Here is a 21,850-nt window from a genome sequence, read left to right as displayed (position 1 = left end):
TCAGAAAAAATAAACCTGAGACTTACATCTACATAGTTCATAAGGATGCTGACATCTAAAGATACACGTTTACCATTGTTTTAATCTATTTACAGTTTTTTTACACTTAGTACAACATCCTCTCGACTGTAATGCAACACTTAACAAGTAAATAAGGCTGCACAGAAAGAGCTCAGATTTTTTGTTGTGTTTCACCAGCTGCAATTCTTGACACTTAATCACGAAGCAAAAAAATCAACTATAAATAAAAACAACTATAAATAATTAATCAGAAACATTTAGTCAGAGATTCAAATGTCAAGCAAAAAAGGAAAGGAGACGTCCTCATTTATCCAAGACATTGTTCACAGTTTTATTTCAATTCATTTTAAACTTAGTGTTTTTCTTTTTTTGTTGTTGTAGTCCAGGAAGCACTTTGTCAGAAAAGGAGAGAATAAAATGAACAATACTTCACCATACCCTTGCAGCCAATAAACATTTTATGAACAACATGATCACAAATACTCTGGTGTTTTATTAATATTATTATTATTATTATTATTATTATTATTATTTTGTTTACAAGATTGCAATATCCAAAGAGGTTTAAACATCCCCGGTTTCAGGTCAAAGCCTGTTTTTTTTTAGCCGTGGTTCCACACATACCTGTACTGGTGAAAAGGATAAAACAATGAAAACTGGAATTAAATAATCACAAAAATGGATGTGCTTGCAATCCAAAATACAACCAAATGAAAACAAACAATATAAAATATAAAAGGCTGAAATAAAACAATGCAATAATATTAATAACGTTATATTTACTATCATATTCTCTTTATCATTTCTTCATTATTAACATTATGTGCACTAATGTACTAATACTCAACATTACATTAAAAACAATAGTAAAAATAATGAAAATGATAAAACAAATACAAAAGTTTAAAACAAACTTGTGAAAAAAACTGAGCAAATTAAATTATATGAATTGTATCCATTTTCCTTTAGGCTAAGGATTCAGGGGTGAACTGGGCGAACAAACAGACAAAATGTTATGAAATCAGAGTAATCAGTGCGAGAGTGTTGCCCCATTCCCATCTCTCTCTCCAAACAAACAAATCGAATGTTAACACAGACATGTCTGAGGTGTTACAGCAACGGTGCTGTGTTGCTTCAACACCACAGCTGAACAGTATGAGTACATGTCACAGTTTGGGCCTCTGTCCCGACTCCTCCTCCTCCTCAGGGCCACAGCAGCTGCTTCAGGGGCAATGGTTCGAAAAGGTTTTTCATGTCAGGCTCTGAAAGATTATGTTGTGCTAACGCGACTGAGTTCGTTTCTAATGGCTGTGATGGAAAGGAGAGAAAACACAGACACAAAGACACATTACGATATATGATACTGTAGATTAATCACAGTCCTAGAACTGTATCCCATACAATATTGTATATCACAGGAATACAGGCTCTGGTTTATGAACCTTCTCTGGCTTTTAGTGCAACCTAGTGGCTGCAGCTCTGCACAACTTTCCAATTAAACACTTTTAGGTTTCAGCGCTAAATTGTGACTGATCAAAGAACCAAAGCAAACAAACCATCAATGATGTCATCCTTCACTTTGTGCAATTCACGAAACACCTCGTCCAAGATTTCCTAATAAAGCACAAACAAACCGATAAAGCACAGTAGGTTTCATCAAGCCTCATGTGTTATTTGTACACTGGAGGCTGCCTCGCTCACATTTTGGGTCTTTTTCAGTGTCTCCACGTGTGCATGTTTTATTTACCTGTTTCATTCTGTCCAAGTCTGAGTCTGTGTCACTGCCACTTCCCACAGGTCGTACCCTGGGCAATAAAAAAAGATTTTCTATTAAACGTGATGCTTCACAAGCCACAACTGATGAAATGCTGCCCTTTCACCTCTCACCTTGAGACCATCGACCTGTCTGCAGAGTTAGCTCGTTCCCATGGCTTCTTTGCACCATCTGCTAAACAAAAGAGGAGGATTACACTAAATATTCAGCAGGACATCACTGATCGATGTTTATTGCACATCTGAATTGATCTTGGCATATTTTTCTCTCTGGCTGAACAATACTTGAATGTGAATGCATCTGTATGTGATGCATATTATTTCATCTTCATATTTCTTATAGCATTGAGATGGTCATTGGCGTCGAACATTCCATTAAACTGCTCAGTTTCCCGACCTGAGGCGTTCTGTCCACCCCTGGTGCTGGGTGATGGAGAGTTTGGGTCGTCCTATAAAAAAAGCGCAGAACTCAGAACTCAGCGTAATTTGAAATGGGACATTTTGCATTTTCATATTCACTCACATTTTGGCCGTCCTCAGGCTTCTCTGAAGCCGCTTTCCTTCTGGGGGGAAAGAAGAGGCCTCAGTTACAAACAGAGCAACAAAGCCTTAGATGTTAACAGTAGCTTGTGTGATGGTCATCATGTATGGCCTATAATAGCACTGACCTTCGTGCCAGTAGAGCATTCATCTCCTCCATCAGTCCCCCACTGCCTCCACTGGTTCGGTTGGCTTCGGTTTTGGCGCCTGAAGAGCCGTCGTCCGTCTGAGGAGAGAAGTGGAAAGTTAGAAATGACTTTTCTGATGCGCTCTAAATCTAAACTTTAAGTATGTTAGTCAGGTTCGGCGGAGATAATCCACTTATATCCTTCACGACTTAATGAGGTTTCATCAAGACTTCAAAGCCACAAAGAGAAAGCTGTGTCTCACTTTCTGAACACGGCGCAGTTTGGCTCCAGCAATCATCGCTGCGAGTCCTGTAGGTGCTGGGGCCTCGTCGCCGTGGCCGCCTCCGCCCAGGGGCAGCGGAGGGGGGAGGGGCGGCTGAGGCGCCCCCGCCGAGGGTGGCGGCGGTCCCGGCGGCGGTGGGGGGGGAGGGGGGCCGCCCATGTGCATTGGTGGAGGTACTACTGGCGGGGCCACGGAGAGCACAGCAGGGTGGCCTTGGAAAGGAGAACCTGGAGTGAAGCATGATGGGAAGTCTGAATAGAACTGAATAGCACGTTGAAAGCACGTTTTGCCGTGAATGGAACATTGTTTGGTGAATGAACCTTAGTGGAGCCGCGGCCTCGACTCACGTACCTGAGTTGGACGACCGCCGCTCTCGCTCCATGTGCATCTGCTGCATCTGCTGCTGCTGCTGCTCCATCATCTGCCTGAGGGGACGGGAGCGGGACAGCTGATCACTTAATGTCACCAATGTCACGTCTCGTCCAGTCACTCGCGGCAGAAGCTAACGGCGCGAGGAAACATTAGAAGGTTGTGGCCGAAACAGACCTCAGTGTAGCAGATTCTAGACATTTATGCAGTTAGAATTAAAGTACAGTTGATACTGTACTTGGACTCACTCAACAGCTTCCCACAAACCAAAGGCGAGAGGCGCATACGTGTGTCATAGCTCCAGAGTGATGGAAATGAGGCGGCTACTGGGGAATATGTGGAAATTTCCAGCTGTGTGTTGCACAGGAGAAGTGCTGAGCAAGCAGCCTCCCTGATGTGACGGGGAGCCCGCGCAGCAGTACCCCCTCGCCGCCACTGGAGAGAGCTCCCTCAGACCGATTTGGATCCGCCGACGCGAGCGCGCCCGACAAACCCCAACGCATGAGCGCACAATCTCCCCCCGCGATCACAGCTGTAATCCGTCGTGCCGGAGGTGCAGTTCAGCAGACGCGGCATCAGATAGAGTCTTAACTCATCGTCATATTTGCGCTCTTAAGCCCTGGCTTTCGGATGAACCCATAGGCGGTGATGAAATGGGTTTAAGGGCAGTAACAAAGGCCCGGCTGTGCTCGGGTCTGTGGCCGGGGGGGTTGTGACAGGAATAGTGGCCGCGCTGGAAGAGACGCTGCCTTGTACGTCTGGGACATTGGCTCCGGCATCAGTTTAAATACTGCTCATGCGTTATTTCTGGATTCTTCAACTGAGCTTGTGAAAAATGTTTTTTTTTAGAGCTCATTGTCTTTATCTCACCGTAACCATGCCGACTAGTCATGTGAAGGAGAGGAAGGAGCCGGTCCTGAGGGGAGGACGGGCACAAAAGAGACCTAAGAGCATCTGTCCGCGTGTCTCTGCTAGAGGTCACGACCTCTACGTCATCAGGCACACGGGACTAGACTTACTGCTCTAATCTAAAGCACTTGGACCGAATATAGCTGAATATCCTGGTGCCTTATCCGTCGATGTGTACAGGTTTGACGGGGGGGGGGGTCTGGGAAGCAGCAACGCTTTCCCGCCAGCAGCGTTTATCAGCGTTTGATTCATAATCTTTTTCTGGCCGCTGTCAATCAATCTGGATCAAGAGGATCAGGCGACTGTTAGATTCCTGACGTATCGCTGCATCAAACCTTCACTGATGCTTCGGTCAATGTGTGAATGTTGCTTATGGTTCATATTCAATGAACATTTAGCTGCTGTGATCAAGGTTTTTATATTCAGATGAGCCAACCACTTCCTGTATGAGAACGCAGGAGCTCCTGCAGCTCCGTGGGCTCTTTCAGTTCCTTCCAGTTGAACGCTTGAGGTTCTTGGTTCACCTTCATCTCGTACAGCTTTCAGAACGAATGCCAGCTTCGTGCTTAAAAGGGTTTACCTCGCTCTCTGAGCTTCTATCTCATCTGACGTCGGCCCGTTCTGGACCTGGCGCTGAACAGCTGGACCTGAGGAAAACCAAAACAAAAGGGGGAGCAGCAGATGAAGTGACTTTAATAATCCATTACAAGCTTTACGATGTTAATTAACATTAGTGCCAGTCAAGACAATTAAGTGCTAAATGACAGGGAATTAAACAGCAGTTGATCATTACATCCTCTTTCTTCTCTAATGAGTAATGTGCAATGAAAAGCATATTAATCCCGCACTCTAGGTAAATGAACATAAATTGGTTCACCCACTTGTACAGTTGGAGGGAAGCAGAGATAATCCAAGAGCTACTGCACCGAGACAGAGCTGTCACATTACTCCTGTTACCCACATAGCTCTATTAGGGGTGTATGTGATTATCAGCCAGATCCTTGATGCTGTTTGGGAGTAAACGCATTACATAAACACACCACTGGGCTTCTATGAGTTAGAAGTTGTGGTGTAATCAGTTGAACAGAGCGCTGCAGATTAAAGGCCACCTACAGAATGTAAATCATTTAAAACACAATGGGATGAAGACAGGTGGACGTAAAAAAAAGGGAGTCCTAACAAATGAGCTGAGTCAGTGGTTGTAAATGAACATTTTCACATCGATGAGACAATATTAAACTTCAACGTTCCGCCCAAGAACAGCCACACAGCTCAGGGTTTGGGATTTACGCTCCCGCGGTGTCCTGGCATTAACCTTCCTCCAGGACGGAAGACTTGCTTTAATTTATTATCTCTGACTGGGACGCGCTCCTGTTGAGTGGAAGGTTTCCCTTACGTAAGAGTTTCACAGCTGCGCCGGGTCAGAGCGGTTTCAGGGTCAGCAACCCTCCGCTGGTCACATCTCTAATGGAAGCCTCTCTGGCAGGACAGCGGCGCTAATGGCCTCCATTGATCAAGTAACACAACCGGCAGGATGACACCAGGCTACAAAGACCTGACTCATGCCCAGTATCAGATGCAACACACCAACACACCAACGCGGGATGGGACAAACACAACGTGCGACCAGAGACGTGGCAACAACTCATTTACTGGATTTTCATCAATTATACAGTCGCCTCCAACAAGTTTTTCTTTCCTTTTGTTTTTTTTTAAAGCAAAACTTTGCACTTCATGATTTGTAATATATTAAGTCCAACAAAAACCTTTAACTGAAGCTTCCTGGGCAGTAAATGGAGCTATGTACAAATATAATACATATATATAGGCAATGTGCACGTTTAACCTCTGCATTTCTAAAGCATCACTCATCTACAAAAACAGACACACGCAGTAAAAAGTGTTGCTACCTACAGGACATGCTGAAGAGGAGGAACCAGTCGTAGCAGACGCAGAGGCACTCACAGACCCACTCCCTGCTGACCATGTCTCACCTGTGGCCACTCTTCCTCCTCCTCTTCCTCCTCGTCCTCCTCCTCCCCTTCCTCCTCCTCTACCACCCTCCTCTCCATCTCTGACTGCTCACCTGCGTGCACCCCCCCCCCAAGCCCCGTCACAGGATCATCTGTCATCTTCATGTAATCCACACCTGCACGCAGCAGCAGCAGGGCAGAGAGCATCTCTGGCTAATGTTTCAGGGGGTGGCGCTGAATTCAGACAGTTTTGTCACAGGACTGTTTATAACATTTAGAAAATGAACCACTATACGCAGCGCAGGGACTAAAGGTCAAGCGTTGACCTCCTTGCCACTAGAGGGTGCAGCCACACCTGCTTATATCACAAGGAACGTCACACATGATCTTGATATTATCTTCTCATTAGCAAGTGTTACACAGTGAGTATGAGTCAGACTGAAACGAAGGCAGGAGGAACAACATTACACGAATTCAATCCCTCTCAGTCCTCACAAGTGTGTTTGAGAGTATTATTACATCTATGATTGTATCTGCCCTTGCAGCTGGGATCAGCTGCTAATACTGAGTCTCCCAGTGTGTGTGTGTGTGTGTGTTTGTCCCTCTCGTGTATTTGTGCGCTTGTGTTTTGGCTGCTGTCACTCGAGCCTCTTTGTTCCACATGCCGTGTTATTAAGCTGATGAAATGATCTGCTCTCTAGCATGAGACCCAGGGGGGATCGTCTCAGTGACTCATTCTAATTAAGAGGCTGGAGGGGGCTGCGGGGGGAAACGCTGCCACCGCTGCTGCTGCTGCTGCTGCCGGAGTGAGTGACAAGCCAGCGTATGCCTCTAATATCTAGTCAAAATATCCCACTGTGTGTCAAATGGAACAGCGGACAGCAATGCTAAAAAAGGACAAGAGCAGCTGTTTCACGAATGTCTCCATGACTCCATGAAGTGAGAAATGAAACCCACCTCCATCCTGAGCGCTAAGGACGTTGAGTGCGAAGAGCATAGCGTTGGAGAAGGTGGTGGCCTCCTCCTTGCTGGCGAAGTTGAGGCCATAGACCTGCCTGGCGTCCCTCCACTGGTGGAAGGTCGGGGTGGCCTGGTTGTACTTGAGGCCCTTCACTATAGAGTAGTTGATGACCACCTGTGAGGAATGAGGAGGGACGATCGGATTAGCATGGCGCTAATATGAAGTCACAAATGTGTGTGTCATGGACGCTACCTGCTGGTCCTGCAGTTTGACGCCCACCACTCTGAAGGTGTTGTTGGCAGTGTTGTGGTAGATGTTGATGCGGCTGAATCCCTGCTGTCCAGGCTTGATGGGCACCCACTTCTTACTGGTGTCATCGTAGACCATGACCGAGGCCCGCGCCTGGCAGATACTCTGCTCGCTGGGGGGGGGAGGGCGGAGACGTTTGGTTTAGACAGAATTAATCAGGTCAGCGGTGACATATCGCATCCGTGTGTGTGTAAAAATCCGGCGTGATACTACAGCATCTCACGTCATCAATTTATGATCTTCATGTTTATTCTTTTGTCCATTTTAAATCACAAATTCTGTCTCAGAGGATGGATTTCACATTCTCTTGGTTATGGACTGCACTGATGCTGACCTTGAACTCCACACAGTTGCATAATTTATATTTTTTTATTAATAAATTATTAATGACATTCTGAATAATTCGTAAGCTTTATTAGTCAAATACATCTATCAATATGAGCAGTATTGGCACAAAGAGAACACAACATGTGTGAATGTTGCAGGTGCATGAAACTGTAGGTTGGGGTTGAAATATGAACTGATGCTTCAATAGCTTATTTAATGGCAATTATCAATATAATCACATGTATTTGGGATGTAAGTGAAACAATCACAGAGAGAGACAAGAAGACTCTCAGTCTCCTAAGCCTGTGCTAAACTAATGGTGTAATCCAAATGCAATCAAGCACTTGCCCAGCATCTGTTGATGCTCTTCATGAGACACATACACACCATGACTGTGTGTGTGTGTGTGTGTGTGTGTGTGTGTGTGTGTGTGTGTGTGTGTGTGTGTGTGTGTGTGTGTGTGTGTGTGTGTGTGCGTGCGGCCTCTAGTGTTTGTCCTTTGCCATCTGACTGCATTTGTCACAGTCTACTGAGACTAGTGCTCTCTCCACTTGTCCTCACTGTAACACACACACACACACACACACACACTGGACTGTAAGCAGAAGCAGCCGTGACCTCGTATGTGTGCTCACAGACAAAAAGTGAAGTCGCAGCAAAGTGATGAAGGGGAAAGCGGGGGGTCAAGGTGCATTAAGGTAAAGTGGAGGAAAAGCACAGGGAAAGAACAGGGAAAGGATTTTGACTTGCAAATGAGATTATGAAGAAGAGTCCCCATCTGTGGTTTCGCTCCTTTGCCAATCTAAAATTAGTGGATCGACCCCGGAGGCTTACGAAAGAGTTGCGTCAGCGACCAGGGGGAAAAAGGGGGGGGGGGTTTGGCTTAGAGAGTGAAACAAGTACGAGAGAAATAGTGATGTGCAATGTTATTTGCCTTGAATCAGCTTATGTCTGTGCACTAAATACAAAACTGGGACTTTGCGAAACAATGGAAGCTGTAAAAAAATAGACTTCAGCACATGAAATATAGAAGGATTTATCACGAAAACTCTGAGGGTACTGCGCTGCAGGAACACTTGAACTGAGATTCATTAGTGCAGAAGTCAGTGAGCTGCGGCATTCACTTCACACCAGGGTATAAATAACCTTTTCCCAGCTTGCGTACTCTCCTCACCCATGTTATCCTGCACTAGCAAATTTGACGTACACACGCTTGAAACCAGCGGAGCAATGTGTTTAATTCATCTTCCTTAACTTGTCAACTCTGTTAATTTTTAAAAAGTACTTCTTGGCAAGTAGCTGGAAGTGGCATTGAAGGCCCAGAAGCATGAATAAATGAAGTTCCTGCGCTGAAAGAGACTCAAACAAGAAGAACAGAGGAGACAGGGAGAAGGAGACGGAGCGGCGGAGAAGCTGAGGCAACGAAACAAGCCTTCTGACTGACAGTTAAAGGATGCAAGTGTGTGTGTGTGTGTGTGTGTGTGTGTGTGTGTGTGTGTGTGTGTGTGTGTGTGTGTGTGTGTGTGTGTGTGTGTGTGTTTAGAAATTCAGTAGATCGCTCCACACCCAGCTCGCCCCGCTGAAAAATTAACAATTGCTTCACAGGTCATGAATAAACCAAATTCTAAATTTATCCTGACGCACACTCGTGCACGGAGGCCCGGACAGACGCACACTTTAAATGCCAGCCCGTCTGAGCTGCACTAGATCGGTCCTGACAGGAGCCGGAGGAGAAATCTCAGAGAGCTGTTCAGGAATACTTTGCTCCAGTCACTTCACCGGAATCGGACCAATGAGTGTGAGTGATGCAGGGGATTTATCTGCGAGTGCAAATCGGGCTCATTCTGGATAAAAGCTCTGTTCCACCAGTGTTGATGGTCGTTTCAGTCCAGAATCCCTCTGCGCTGTTGAACATCGGCAATGTGACCTTGAAGGTCGCTATGTGTGCAGCACATTGAGCAACAGGAGATGCATGCTGGGTAATATACTGTTTGCAAGGTTGAAAAGCAGTTATTGTTCAATCGTGCCTCTATTAACAGGCTCTGCTTGTTCAGTCGCGCGTCACCACCTGCACCTCATTCCAGGCTGCACCAATGCGCCGCTCTTCCACTTTAACCAGGAGCGTCGGGGGCGCTCACTTCCTGTTTCTATTTCTGACGCCAAACTTCCTGTCTGCCTCACGTAAATTCACCCCCCGATCCGGGATGATCAGCACAACCACGCGCTGTCAGAACAGAGGGACACGCTCCTGACTGCGATAACAGCGCACACTCTACGCAAGAGAGAGAAATATGAACGCAAACACGCACAAAAACCCCCAAGCGTGAAACATAACTAGCTCCTTCATCGTCTATGCTGATAAACTGCCCGAAACAGATGGAGGTAGGATTTAAATTTAGCACAGTAACTGCTTGGTAATGACATTTTGCATAGGAGAACAGACTCATCATTAGTCTCCCAGAGATGGTGGAGGCCTTAATAATAGAACATTCTGTAGAACAGTGTAACACTGTCAGTGCAGTCACTCATGGACACTGGCGCGGCTCGAGACTGGCTGCACGCGTCACTCTCTCTTTTACACTAATCTGTGTTGTCGGGGAGGAGGGGGGGGGGGGGGGGGGGGGGGTCCACTACAGCAGCCAGTGCTGCTTCACTCATGTCTTAGGGGCCCCTGCACTAAAGCGGTGAGATAATAATACCGTTCATGTAGAGAATCAATAGAAATGGATAAAAGCCCAGCATATATAATAAACCTTCAAGATATAATTAGACCATAACAGAAAAAGAGGAATGTCAGAGAATCTGAAATGTAATTTAAGGACGAATGTGCTGAGTCCTCAGTGAGCATGGTTTAAGGTCAGTGTCTGCAGGTTGACATCCAGTGTGATGTTTCCACAGGTCAGTGCTGAGACAGAACAGTCTTTGGTCTCCTGCAGATTCACTGAGCTCGGAGCAATAAGGTTGCATTTGTGGTTCTGTGATTGTGGCGCGCGCACACAGTGTCTCTGTGTCCCGCAGCCAGCTGCTTGGAGGGAGCAGACAAACCCCCAGAGTTAGCCGGCGGAACAATCGCCGCCGCAAAATGTCTGTGGTTTTGTGCTAACTGCTTTACAAAATGCTCCCTGTTCACACAGACTGGGGGAAAATGGTGGCGAATCCTCGGCCTGGACACCGGCCAAGGAGGAACTTCCAGTGTGTGTGTGTGTGTGTGTGTGTGTGTGTGTGTCTGAGCATCTGCATAAAATATCAAAGCCGCATAACGCAGAAAGAAGAACAGCTGACAGCTTAAACATTTATGAGTGTGCCAGAGCAGCGCTACATTAGATGAGACTAAGCCCGAGCCACACCACAGCGTTCACACAAAACGGGCTCAATTGCACCAAACCGTCGCCGTAATCCAATTGCAGGCGTTGATAAAATGCCGGTAATTTCCGCTCACCTACTGTACTGTCAGCCAGCGCCTCAGGGAAGATGCACAGTCACAGCCTGGAGCAGTTCGACCCAGATGCTGCCGCTGATATAAACTGTGCTGCTTTGGATGCCGGCCATGTTTGCGCTGCAAAACTGCTCTGGCAGCTCGTTCTCTGGAAACTTTTTAGATGATCAGAAAGTTGTGACGCACAAAGTACCGCGTGCACACAAAAAGCTCTGCGGCAGAGGCGAGTCGGCCACAAGCAGCAGCAGCAGCAGCAAGAAAATGAACCGGAGCCAACTTTTATCGGAGTGAACGGAACGATGCCCCGGTCAACAGCCACGCGCCCCTCTGTTTATCTCCGCATCTGGCTGTAAATAACACGCGCTGATTGGAGGATGAGACGCGGTGCAAAAATCTGCGTTTAGGATGAATTAAAGCGAAAAGCATGAAGGGTGGAATTAATCTCATCAGAGCAAAGCGGGAATCGGCTGAAACAAACAAGCGTCTGTGATAATGTAAAAATGACACTAAGCTTTACTGTTAATAATCACGTGTCTGTGAGAAGGTGTGAGGCTGCAGGACGGTTACGTGAGCAGCGGGTCTGTTGCGTATGTGAGGTCGTGTGAAAAAGCGGCAGGTGGGAAAAAAAAACAGAAGCAGGAAGAGTAAAAAAGAGCCCGAAGACTCAGAGGAGAGGAAAATGGGTGTGCGCTGACAGCGAACTGCCGCTTCGTATAAAACAAACCACACAACGGCAACGTCTAAAAATAACGCGCGGCTGAATGAGGCTGCGTGTCGCGCGGAAGCGACACTCGCGCCGTGTGCTGGTGCGTTCAATGTGGAGGCGACCCTCGGCCTTCGCACCGGATGCGATGCTCGGCGGCGATTCACGCGGAACGAGACGCGACGACGAGAACACTGACGGACGTGACGCCGCAAATTAGACGCGAAACGGAAGCGCGCTCTTTAAACCTCATCTCCGCGGACCTTGGGTTTTATATCATCTCCGTCCGTGGCCCAGTTTTTGCAGCCGGATGCAGAGTAATCCAGGAAGTGTGCGTCGCTTCACACCTGGCAGACATTTCTCACCTGCTACAGTGGGGTTCACCCAATTTAATACAAAATGCATGGAAGTGTCTATGGAGAAAAGAAAGGTGGATTTTAAATGATTGGGGACCTAAAGGGTCACAGGTGGTTGGTAGAACACACACACACACACACACACACACACACACACACACACACACACACACACACACCCTCCGGTGTTGATTGCTGAGACTGTGCACGCTAATCTGTTGGCATGACAACTGGAGTGGAATAGAAAACTTGGCTGTGAAGGAAGGATGAATGAGCTGGAAGGCTCCAGACGGTCTGCGCTTTAATTACAGCCCTCACTGTCTCCACGACAGCGCGTCAACGTGTTGGACGGTCCCTGAGTATTAGCACGGGTGTTCAGATCCATGCGTCTCATGGCCTCAAAGCCAGAAACAAAGGTGTGCTTCTAATTAGCTTAACAGTTGCTTTGTGTACTGTGCAGGTCTTGCTTTGGGGGATGTGTTGTACACTGTTCAACAAACCCCTCCATCAATTTACGGCCTCATTTTAGCTAAAAGCCTGCAGTGTTACCGTACGTTTGACCAATACCTGCATTATTAAGTGTGATGAATGAAAAAGTCTTGTTCCGGAGTTCGCCGTTTCTCCGCATCCACCAATCACTGAGAGAAGACGCAGCCACAACAAAAGAAATGACAGACCCGACCGTTCGACCCCGCTTGACTCGTGCACAGAGTGGAAAATAACTCTTAGCCTCGGCGGCGGCGGATTTGGATTTAGGATGGTCCTTTATGTCTCTGTAAAGACAGTCAAATCCTCTGACATAACAGAGGCATCTCCAACAGATCCCTGATGAGTTGACTCAATCTGCTGTGAGCTCAGCGCAACCTGGAACACGGTGGGAATAAACAGGGGACGCGGCACGAGGGCCAGGGGTCAGATATAGTTTGAATTCTGTCAAATGCGCGGATTCACTGTGGAGCTGAGGAGAGTTTCACCACTCACGAGCTGTAATAAAGACTCTTGGCCGTTTCTGGGAATCTTGATCTTTGTGAACAGAGAAGAGACACGGATGAGGAGATGAAGGAGAGCGAGGGCGGCGAGGGCGGCTCTGAAAAATGCATGCCTCGACCGGGCAGAGAGGAAAGACGTCCCAGCAGAGAAGAGAGAGCATCACTGGGAGCTCAGGTTGGCTAAAATAAGCGCTTCCTCGCTCATCGAGGGAGGAGGAAAGACATGTTTACATGCGATCCGTCCTGCGACCGGCTGCTGTGAAGCACGCGAAGCGGTACGCGGCCCGTGCCGCTGCTCATGCGTCAGTGGATCCCGTGACCCAGAACGCTGGGCTCAGTTCCAGCCGCGCCGCCTCACGTCGGACTCGCGCGTCTCTAATCTGTCAGAGCGCGGCGCCGAGGGCGCGACACGGACACGCGGCTTCTTCTGGGAATCCTGGAAAAACAGAGAGCCCCTCCATCGTCCCAAGACGTAATCCTCAAGCAATAACGCACATTACAGCAGCTCTTGGACCTAAGTCAAAGGCTTTTAAGGTGATTCGAGTGAGCAAGCTCACGGCGGTACCAGTGAAAGCTAGACGCTGGTCAAACTGACAGGAAACCACTGGGTGATGGTTATGAATGGATCAAAAGAAGCAAACAAATGGTAGAAAATAGAAATGTTGAACTTTACTTCCATCAAAAAAAAATTATAATGAATAACTATAGTAATGCTGTTTTATCTTAATAGAGACATGTCCATAGGCGCTGCTGCTCCCTGACAGGTAAACCATTAAAAGCTGCTGTACTGGTTGTCATGGTTATCTGGCGAAGCTGTGGTTGCCACGGTCACCATGGAGCTCACTGACATCTCAACAGGAAGCCAACAGAACCCCCTCCAAACAACCTCCAGTCGCACCAGCTCCTCCTTCTCCTCTGATTCCACTTTGCCTGGTCTCCCTCACATCCACCATCCACTCTGCTCTGCTTTTATGACCCCCCCCCCCCCCTCCCTCTCTCCCCCCTCCTCTTTTCTCTGCCTCTCGTCTCCGCTCCCTTATCGCCCGCTCTCTTCCCTCTGGTGCCTCCTGCTTTATCAGTCCTCTCCTCTTTCTACCTTCTCCCTCAATCCAGATGTAATAGACTCACCTTATTAATAATAATAACATGGATATTGATGCTGCTGTGTAACTGAGTTGCACACACACACAGGGCTGTATTTGTTGGATATGTGGATATTTGATTTTGTTTAAGTGGGTATTCATTGCACAAAATCAGATTTGTGAAACATTAATATTGCTTAACAGCTTGAATTTGTTTTGTGGGAGCACATCACACTTTAAATCTCTTTAATCTCTGTGAGAGCACACAGTGCGTGTGTGTGTGTGTTTATTGTGACTTAGTTACGTGCTCCTTTTGAAGTGTGAGCTGCCGCCACAAATGTGTGAGACTGTGTTTATAATTCGTTTCACATCATCTAGGCTGTAGTCCAACCACACACACACACACACACACACACACACACACACACACACACACACACACACACACACACACACACACACACGCGCCTAATGCTGATGCTGATGTAGTCATTTCTCAGGCGACTGGAGTGAGGCTGCCGTGGTGCAAACACAGGTCTAATAGTAAACACTGACTAATACTATGTTCTTTGTGACCCTTATCTTTTACCCATGATGCATCGCTGCTATGATTGTCCTCAGAACGCCACGGCGCCATCAGGGAGCGCAGCCAGGCTGTGATAGTGACACACTGCAGCCTTACAAAGCTGCTCCAGCCTGGAGCGTTGACCAAAGTAAAAGCTGCTTAGTGGCGCAAAACTCTGGCTGAGTCCCTTAAAGCTGCACTAATCAGAGCTGTTAGAGGAGGAATCGTCAAACATATCACATGAGATTACAAGGACATCTCAAGATATGCGTGCAAAGACGTATGTATGGATGGATGGAGGGCAAAAATCACATCTGTGCATCACTGCCATGTCAAAAAAGGTCTGACTTCTCTTAATGCAACAGTTCCACCCATCACAATCACATCCCGACCAGACAAAGAGCAGGGAAGCTGTTGCGCATCTGAGCATGCGTCCTCCGAGCGCTCCGTCGCCACGGCAGCAGGCGTCGGCCGGGGACGCAACAAGCCGCTTTCGAGCGCTGATTGGAAAAGGAGGAGCGGGAGGCGCAGAAAGGGAGAGCGAGAGAACAAAAGAGCCCCGGAGGCGGCGGGCGAGCGAGGCCGCCGCGACCGCGGGCCGTGGATGGTGGATGCAGGACGCGCGAGGACGCCGCCCCCCCCTCGCTCCCCACGCCCGCCGCCGCTTCTCCACACAGCCAGCTTACACATCAGCACCAGCCCCCATCCCCCTGCAGCGGCCGCTGCAGCAGACGCAGCAGTCACAACACAAGGCCGCCGGTGCCGACGCCTACCTGACTTTGAACTCCGTGACCTGCGGCTGGCTCCCCGGGTCGGCGCAGTAGATCTGCGGGAAGTAAAAGCGGTGCGACTGCATGTTGACGTCCATGGCGTCCGGCGGTCGGGGGAAAAGGTCCCGTATCGGCGGCGTCGGGTCGCGTCACTTCTTCGTCTCCTGTCTTTGTCCTGAATTGCGTCGCTGACAGCGGCGCTAAAGGTCGGAGTTCAGCGCGAGCATCCTCGTAGGGCTACAGAGGCACCCCCCTCCTCGTCATCGCCTCCTCCTCAGCATTCACTCACCTCCGCTGCCTGCGATCAAACAGGCACACTAACCTATTTCCCCACTAGCAGCCGGCGCACACTCAGCTGTGAGCACGGGAACAAAGATGAGTCCAGGGTCGGAGCGAAAAAGAGCCCGGTATCGGTCACCGAGTCATCCTTTCGCCGAGAAATGCAGGAGAACTGTTGAACTCTGTGGCGGAAGCTTGGAGCGAGCACTCAGTCATATAGAAGTGAGACTGAACGGGAGATGAAATTCCGTTGGTTTTTTACGCTTCACAGACAGAGGAAGGGGGAGAATGAGAGAGCGATGGAGATGGAGAGAGAGATTCCCGGTGCTGTGAGGCGTTGCCCTCGCACCGCCTCTCCTCTCAGTGTCTCATTGGATTACCTCCTTCCTCTGAACCCCCCCCCCCCCCCTCCCTCCCTCCCTCCCTCCACCCTTCACATCCTCCCCTCCCAGTTGTGACGAAAGCAATGGGCCGTCTGCCCCCCCGAGGCTGCTGGTCCTGCCCCTCCTCCTCCTCCTCTTCATCCTCCTCTCCCACCCCCCTCCTCTCCCTCCCGCTCTCCCCTCCCAGCTGCTGGATTGGCCGAGGTGAAGATGCGTAAGAGAGAGGGGGGGGGGGGCGAGGCGAGGAGGTGGGGCGGCGCATTTTAATTCATCGGATGCTCCCCGTCTCTTCCTCGCGTATGATTTGAGATGACATGGGTGGAGCTCCGGATCGCTGCACACACACACACACACACACACACACACACACACACTGGAGGTTCATTGAGGGAGTCGAGGGAAAAAATAAATAAATCTTCATATCTTTCTGTTGAAACTGGCTGAATTAATTGCGGACATGAACGTGAATTACCTGCAAAATTAATGCAAACATTGCATTTTCTGAATGTGGGTCAAAGAAATGCGAGACGACACCCCTTCACCAGGATGTATCCAGACGTTCATACACACAGGAGGCGTCATGTACTGTATGTGGCCTCTAATCTTCCTGCTATCTCCACATAATCCCTGCCATATTTATTGCATCCTCTGACATTCCAACAAATATCCCACCCATGGTCTCTTTCTAGTGCAGCTCACCATGCTCGCGTCGCCCACATCTGTCCTGCTGTGTTTTGCCAGCAGGCAATTTTATTGATTGCACTGACTGTTGGATGACATAGTTTGCTCTGTAATCACTTGGAGAGCAGCGGGCATCGCAATTGCACAGCAATTTTGCACACTTTGTTCGCCTCTTAGCAATTTGTTTGGGCCACAAATCTTCATGCCAATAATTGCACCCTGGTAGTTCTATCTGTGTGACATCAGTGCACGGATTGGCAGGATGCTAAAAAAAACAAAAACGTATCGCTTCCAGTTTGACGCAAAAGGCTGCTTGCAATGAGTTGCCTCACTTAGACGTCTGACAGAAGCGGGGCATCGCTGCAGCTCCAGGGATTTGTCTGCAGATGTAAAACCGTCAGTCTAGCAATTTAGAACTGTAAAGTAAGTGTGTGTGAGTGTCCTTAGTCTCATCTGAGCAGTCAATAGACTGATGCAAGTAGCTATAGATGGAGAAGACGGGGAGACTATTTGCACAATTTATGAATATGAATGAAGTTGCAGAAATATTCTGGGGAGAAAACAGGAAGGCTGAAGTGAAAGCGTTTTGCAGTATGTGGATGGAGTGAAATGCCTGCTGGGATGGAGATGGGCTGGACGGGAGGAGAGAGAAAGCAAAGAGGAGGGGAGTGTGAAAGCACTTACACTATAAACCCACCCCCCACTCCCTCAGGTTGGACCCTAATCTGATGATCTAATCCTCACACCTCCATTTCCACTGAGAGGGAGAGAGAGCATGAAGCAGCCAAGTGCTGCTGTAACCTGGACATGAGCGTTCAGCAGGAGGGACGGCCTTCTGTCTGACACACTGTCTGTGTGTGTGTGTGTGTGTGTGTGTGTGTGTGTGTGTGTGTGTGTGTGTGTGTGTGTGTGTGTGTGTGTGTGTGTGTGTGTGTGTGTGTGTGTGTGTGTGTCTCATTAGAACTCTTCGGGTAAGAATAGGGCCACTTGTGATGCTTAGGATTCCAGCGATGGGTTAGGATGCGTATTATATCAAAGGACGTAGGCGGCGGCAGGGCGAAGCAGGGAGCAGAAGGAGGGATGAGGAAAAGAAACGATGCTGCTGATGAGAACCTCCAGGAAAAGAGCGACACCAAAGCTGCGGCGCTAACGCAGCTTCAGCTCTTTATCGGGGTCAGACCGGAAAAACACGGGCTGCTGGAAGCTGCCTGAACACTAACACACTGTGACTGAGCATGCATGTGACACGCATGGAAATATTATGGTATGTGGACAGACTCAAGCTGCCTGGGTACATAACTACACTCACTGAAAATACAGTGTGACACGGCACCACATATGCTGGAAATGTGTCTTTTGGCAGATTTTCTAGCCTTATGTTGCTAATTTACTAACACGTGCAATGATCCTTTAAATTTAAAGACTAACAAATTAAACACATTCGCTCATTTGGGGTTAAACAGGGTTGCGATGCCGACATTCTATCATATTAAAACTGAGTGAGGGACCTTTGACCTCATTGTCGGTGTTTCATTTCTAATCCCATGTCGCCAGTGCTGAGCTAAGAACCAAACAAAAAATGTGTCACTGCGCAAATACATACAGATTACACTGTATGTCGGTCCCAGTCACATGTTCTGTATAATCCAATCTGACTTCAAAGTCTTTTCATCCCCTCAACACCCACAATCCACCTGTATGCAGTCACGCTACAAAAGGTGATGTGAGCCAGAGGAAAATGAGGGATTACCGGAGGTGAGAGGTGGGACAGAGGGGGGGGTCAAAGGTCACCGACGCTTCCTGTCGCCTCCGTTAACTCAGGCAATCCACTCAGGCCTGAGCATTGAATTCCAGCTGCAAACGAACGCAGGCGCACACTGTCTGTTTCACATGAGCTGATCATTTTAATTAAGCCACACACCAATAGGAGCTGGCGGAGGAGGAACGGAGGGGGAAGGGAGTCGGAAAACGGGGGAGGGAGGGGGGAGCGACTCCCCACTCATTCACAAAGATTTGATTACCTCGCTGTCTCTTAAACACACACACACACACACACACACACACACACACACACACACACACACACACACACACACACACACACGGACGTCTGTGTAGATCAGCCTCAGTGCTTTGCCTCCTGACGCCTCAGCGCGCATAAATATGAGTCAAATATGAGTCATAAACCGCACCGCTGTCACCCAGATTGAACTGTGTTATAGTCCAGATTGAGACACGACACGTGACCTCATGTCCGACAAAAAAAAACTCCTCTGTTTTTCTGTACAGTTGTTACATTGAGTATTGAGTATTTGTCATATTGCACTTGGATGAAACCCCTGGTGCAGAAATATCCAGCGTCTTAGCAAACAGTTATTCACTTACACATCCAGCTGCTCCATCGTGAGCAGCCCTCTGAGCATCTACCTCCACCAAACACATTACAGATACAACAATATTTATTACAGCACCCGTAACGGCTCAGCAGACGGCGTCCTAGGGGGCAGTAAACCTGTAAGACTGAAAACTGTCTGTTTGTGGGACCATAAATAATGCAGTGCAGCGTTTATCGATGACTACATCCTCTCCTACAACCTTTTATTTAGAATTAGTCCGATTTTCCAACATCTTTAGAATTGTAAAAATGCCTCAGCTATGATTCTTCCACCGTGGGTGCAATGAAGAGAAAACACCTGTGCAGCTTCAAAGCTCACAGCTGCACACTGATCCGAACCTCCACCAACATATGCTCATAAAACAGGTTTCAGGTCAGCCACCAGATGCACCAGCACCAGAGTATTGATGAGTGTTGGTGTGTAATATACACACAGTGTCTGTAAAAGCTTTCAAACCTGCACAGCAGTCACACATGCATGTACTACACACCTGTGCGTTGCCACGATGGAGCTTTTAGCAGAGTTTAGCTTTACATGTTTGCCCTTGTCCTGAAGGAATTGAACACACAACTACTGTTAAGGCTGATATTCATACAGGTCACACAAACACACACACAAACCACCAACTGGTCCTGTCAATACACATCAGGCAACGCTCATGATGCTGGATCAATAGAGGCTGCACTTTACTCTCAGAGCATGCAATGGAAGAGGTGGCCTAGTCACAAACAACCCGTGGCTTCATTATCACAGTCCAAAAAGTCCATTTTATTTTTTATTTTTAAAATGTCTATAATAATAATTTCCACTCATTTCAGCAATCCGTCCTATTAAACCTTTCTCCTCAAATGCGTGTCTTCTTTCAGTAGTCAGACACAACAATCACAGCTTCAAACTGTGCTTCTCCTGATAAGATGGAGCGGCAGCGCAGACACACACACACTCAGCTCAAGTGTCACATCAAACCAACAGGGTCACGCTCACAATCAACAAAACCTGCTCAGTTTGTGCACACGCACACAGACGGACACTGCTGTGGAGTCGAGTCTGTGTTGCCACCTAGAGAGCAGCTCCATAAAGCACAGACGCTGCTCCCCCTAAATCAAGTGTGCCAGCAGACACCACCCACAGAATGAGCTAAACAACACACAGTCTCCATGGTTACGTCTTTATTTTACTGATGTTATGGCCCAGACCTCTTCAAAGGTCGCACAGGTGCTTGACCACACAGCAGACCACAAAAAAACATGCTTCAATATGAAGAACAGGTCAAAGCAACTTTGAATCTTCAGGAAAAGACTAATAGAATAGAATAGAATAGAATAGAATAGAATAGAATAGAATAGAATAGAATAGAAAAATAGCACAAAATGATGGCAACAATAGGCTGCAAACAGAACAGTGACACTGAGGGAAAGTGTGAAACTGTGACTGTGACGCTGCCTGACCTTGAAAACATGCACTCACTCTCACACATCTTTCAGTATCATTTAGCGTGAGCTCAGGTTGCCTCTTCGTAGTGCTGGTGCCCCACCCACTCATTGGAGGAGCAGGCTCGAAGCTGATTGGCTGTAAGCCTGGGCCTGACACCAACACGTCACCTGATTGGCTCTTCTCCGTCTGCCACCAAACCCAGCGCGAGCGTCACCGAGACAACCACGTAGGGCTCTAACGAATACTCGCGTCCGATTGGTCGCCGGCCGGGAAGGTGTGCGAGCGTGCACGCGCGTGCACGTTCCGACTGGTTGGGTGCGCATCCACAACATAGAGGTGGCGTAAAAGGAGGCGTAGCACACGCCTGTTTGTTTCAATAAGTTAATTAAGTTTCGTCAAGCTGTGACCAATTCCACACGTGTCGACTGGTTTCCATGACAACACCCCCTTTTCTCCGCAGACAGCCTCCACGTGACACATCACAGAGCAACCTGGAGTTACAGATGTTAGCTGCTTTCATGTCAAAGCAAAGTATTAATAGCTGCAGGAGCGGGCCGACTCAACAAAGGTCCATGTGTGTGTGTGTGTGTGTGTGTCTGTGTGTGATCCACCATTTGTGTAACTGACATGCACAACACACGCCCGTGAATGAAAGAGCGCCAGTAAAACCAGCATACTGCCCGATAATAGGATATCTTGTCTTATCTCCTCATATCCTCCAGTGTCATAATAATGCGCATCAGCCTGCGCCTTTTGAGCAACGCGTGCTCCCGCTTACCTCATCTTCCTTCCTCCGTTTCAATGAGATCAATACTGTTTTGATCGTCCTTGAGTTCAGCTGTGGTGGAAACGTTCAGGCAGAAATATAAATATATATATGTAAAAAAAAAAAGAGCGAGGCGGCCAGCGGAGCCTGCAGCCAGCTGGATGTGCAGATGTTGAGGAGGGCTGAAAAGGCGACAGGGTGCGGAAACTGCTACAACGGATGCCCACAGTGATCGGGTCTGTCCCGCGGAGGCGGCGGAGGTGGTCGTCGGTGTGCGGTCAGGAGGCCGGGGGCTCCGACGAGGCCATCTCACCAGGCAGCACGCCGCTGTCCAAAGGACGACAAGCCGGGCGGAGTGGCTGACAGCGGCTTCGGAGGTGCCATCTTTTTCTCCCTTCAACCACTGGGAGGCTGGAT

General features: G+C 48.3%; 1 protein-coding gene across 4 annotated transcripts; it reads right to left on the bottom strand.

Annotated features, from left to right (window-relative positions):
* Positions 1-324: 324 nt before the first annotated feature.
* On the bottom strand, positions 325-21,823 carry evlb (Enah/Vasp-like b). Of its 4 annotated transcripts, none has more exons than XM_029141201.3 (13): positions 21,446-21,823; positions 7,210-7,378; positions 6,954-7,131; positions 4,604-4,670; positions 3,097-3,170; positions 2,725-2,972; positions 2,463-2,560; positions 2,318-2,357; positions 2,192-2,243; positions 1,909-1,966; positions 1,769-1,826; positions 1,578-1,635; positions 325-1,329 (listed from the first exon to the last, which is right to left on the bottom strand). In XM_029141201.3, exons 1-13 carry the CDS (start codon positions 21,448-21,450, stop codon positions 1,292-1,294), a joined length of 1,143 nt encoding a protein of 380 aa, XP_028997034.1. In that variant the 5' UTR covers positions 21,451-21,823; the 3' UTR covers positions 325-1,291. The 4 variants fall into 4 exon arrangements, with proteins under 4 accessions (XP_028997034.1, XP_028997033.1, XP_028997032.1 ...); XM_029141200.3 differs by lacking the exon at positions 21,446-21,823 and adding an exon at positions 15,498-16,144 and having other exon boundaries at positions 2,318-2,354; XM_029141199.3 differs by lacking the exon at positions 21,446-21,823 and adding an exon at positions 15,498-16,142.
* Between the last annotated feature and the right edge of the window lie 27 nt (positions 21,824-21,850).

The sequence above is a fragment of the Betta splendens genome, chromosome 24, assembly GCF_900634795.4.
Source record: "Betta splendens chromosome 24, fBetSpl5.4, whole genome shotgun sequence".
NCBI classification, from domain to species: domain Eukaryota; kingdom Metazoa; phylum Chordata; class Actinopteri; order Anabantiformes; family Osphronemidae; genus Betta; species Betta splendens.
Note: the sequence above shows the minus strand (reverse complement) of the source record. Positions and strands in the feature narration are given on the sequence as shown.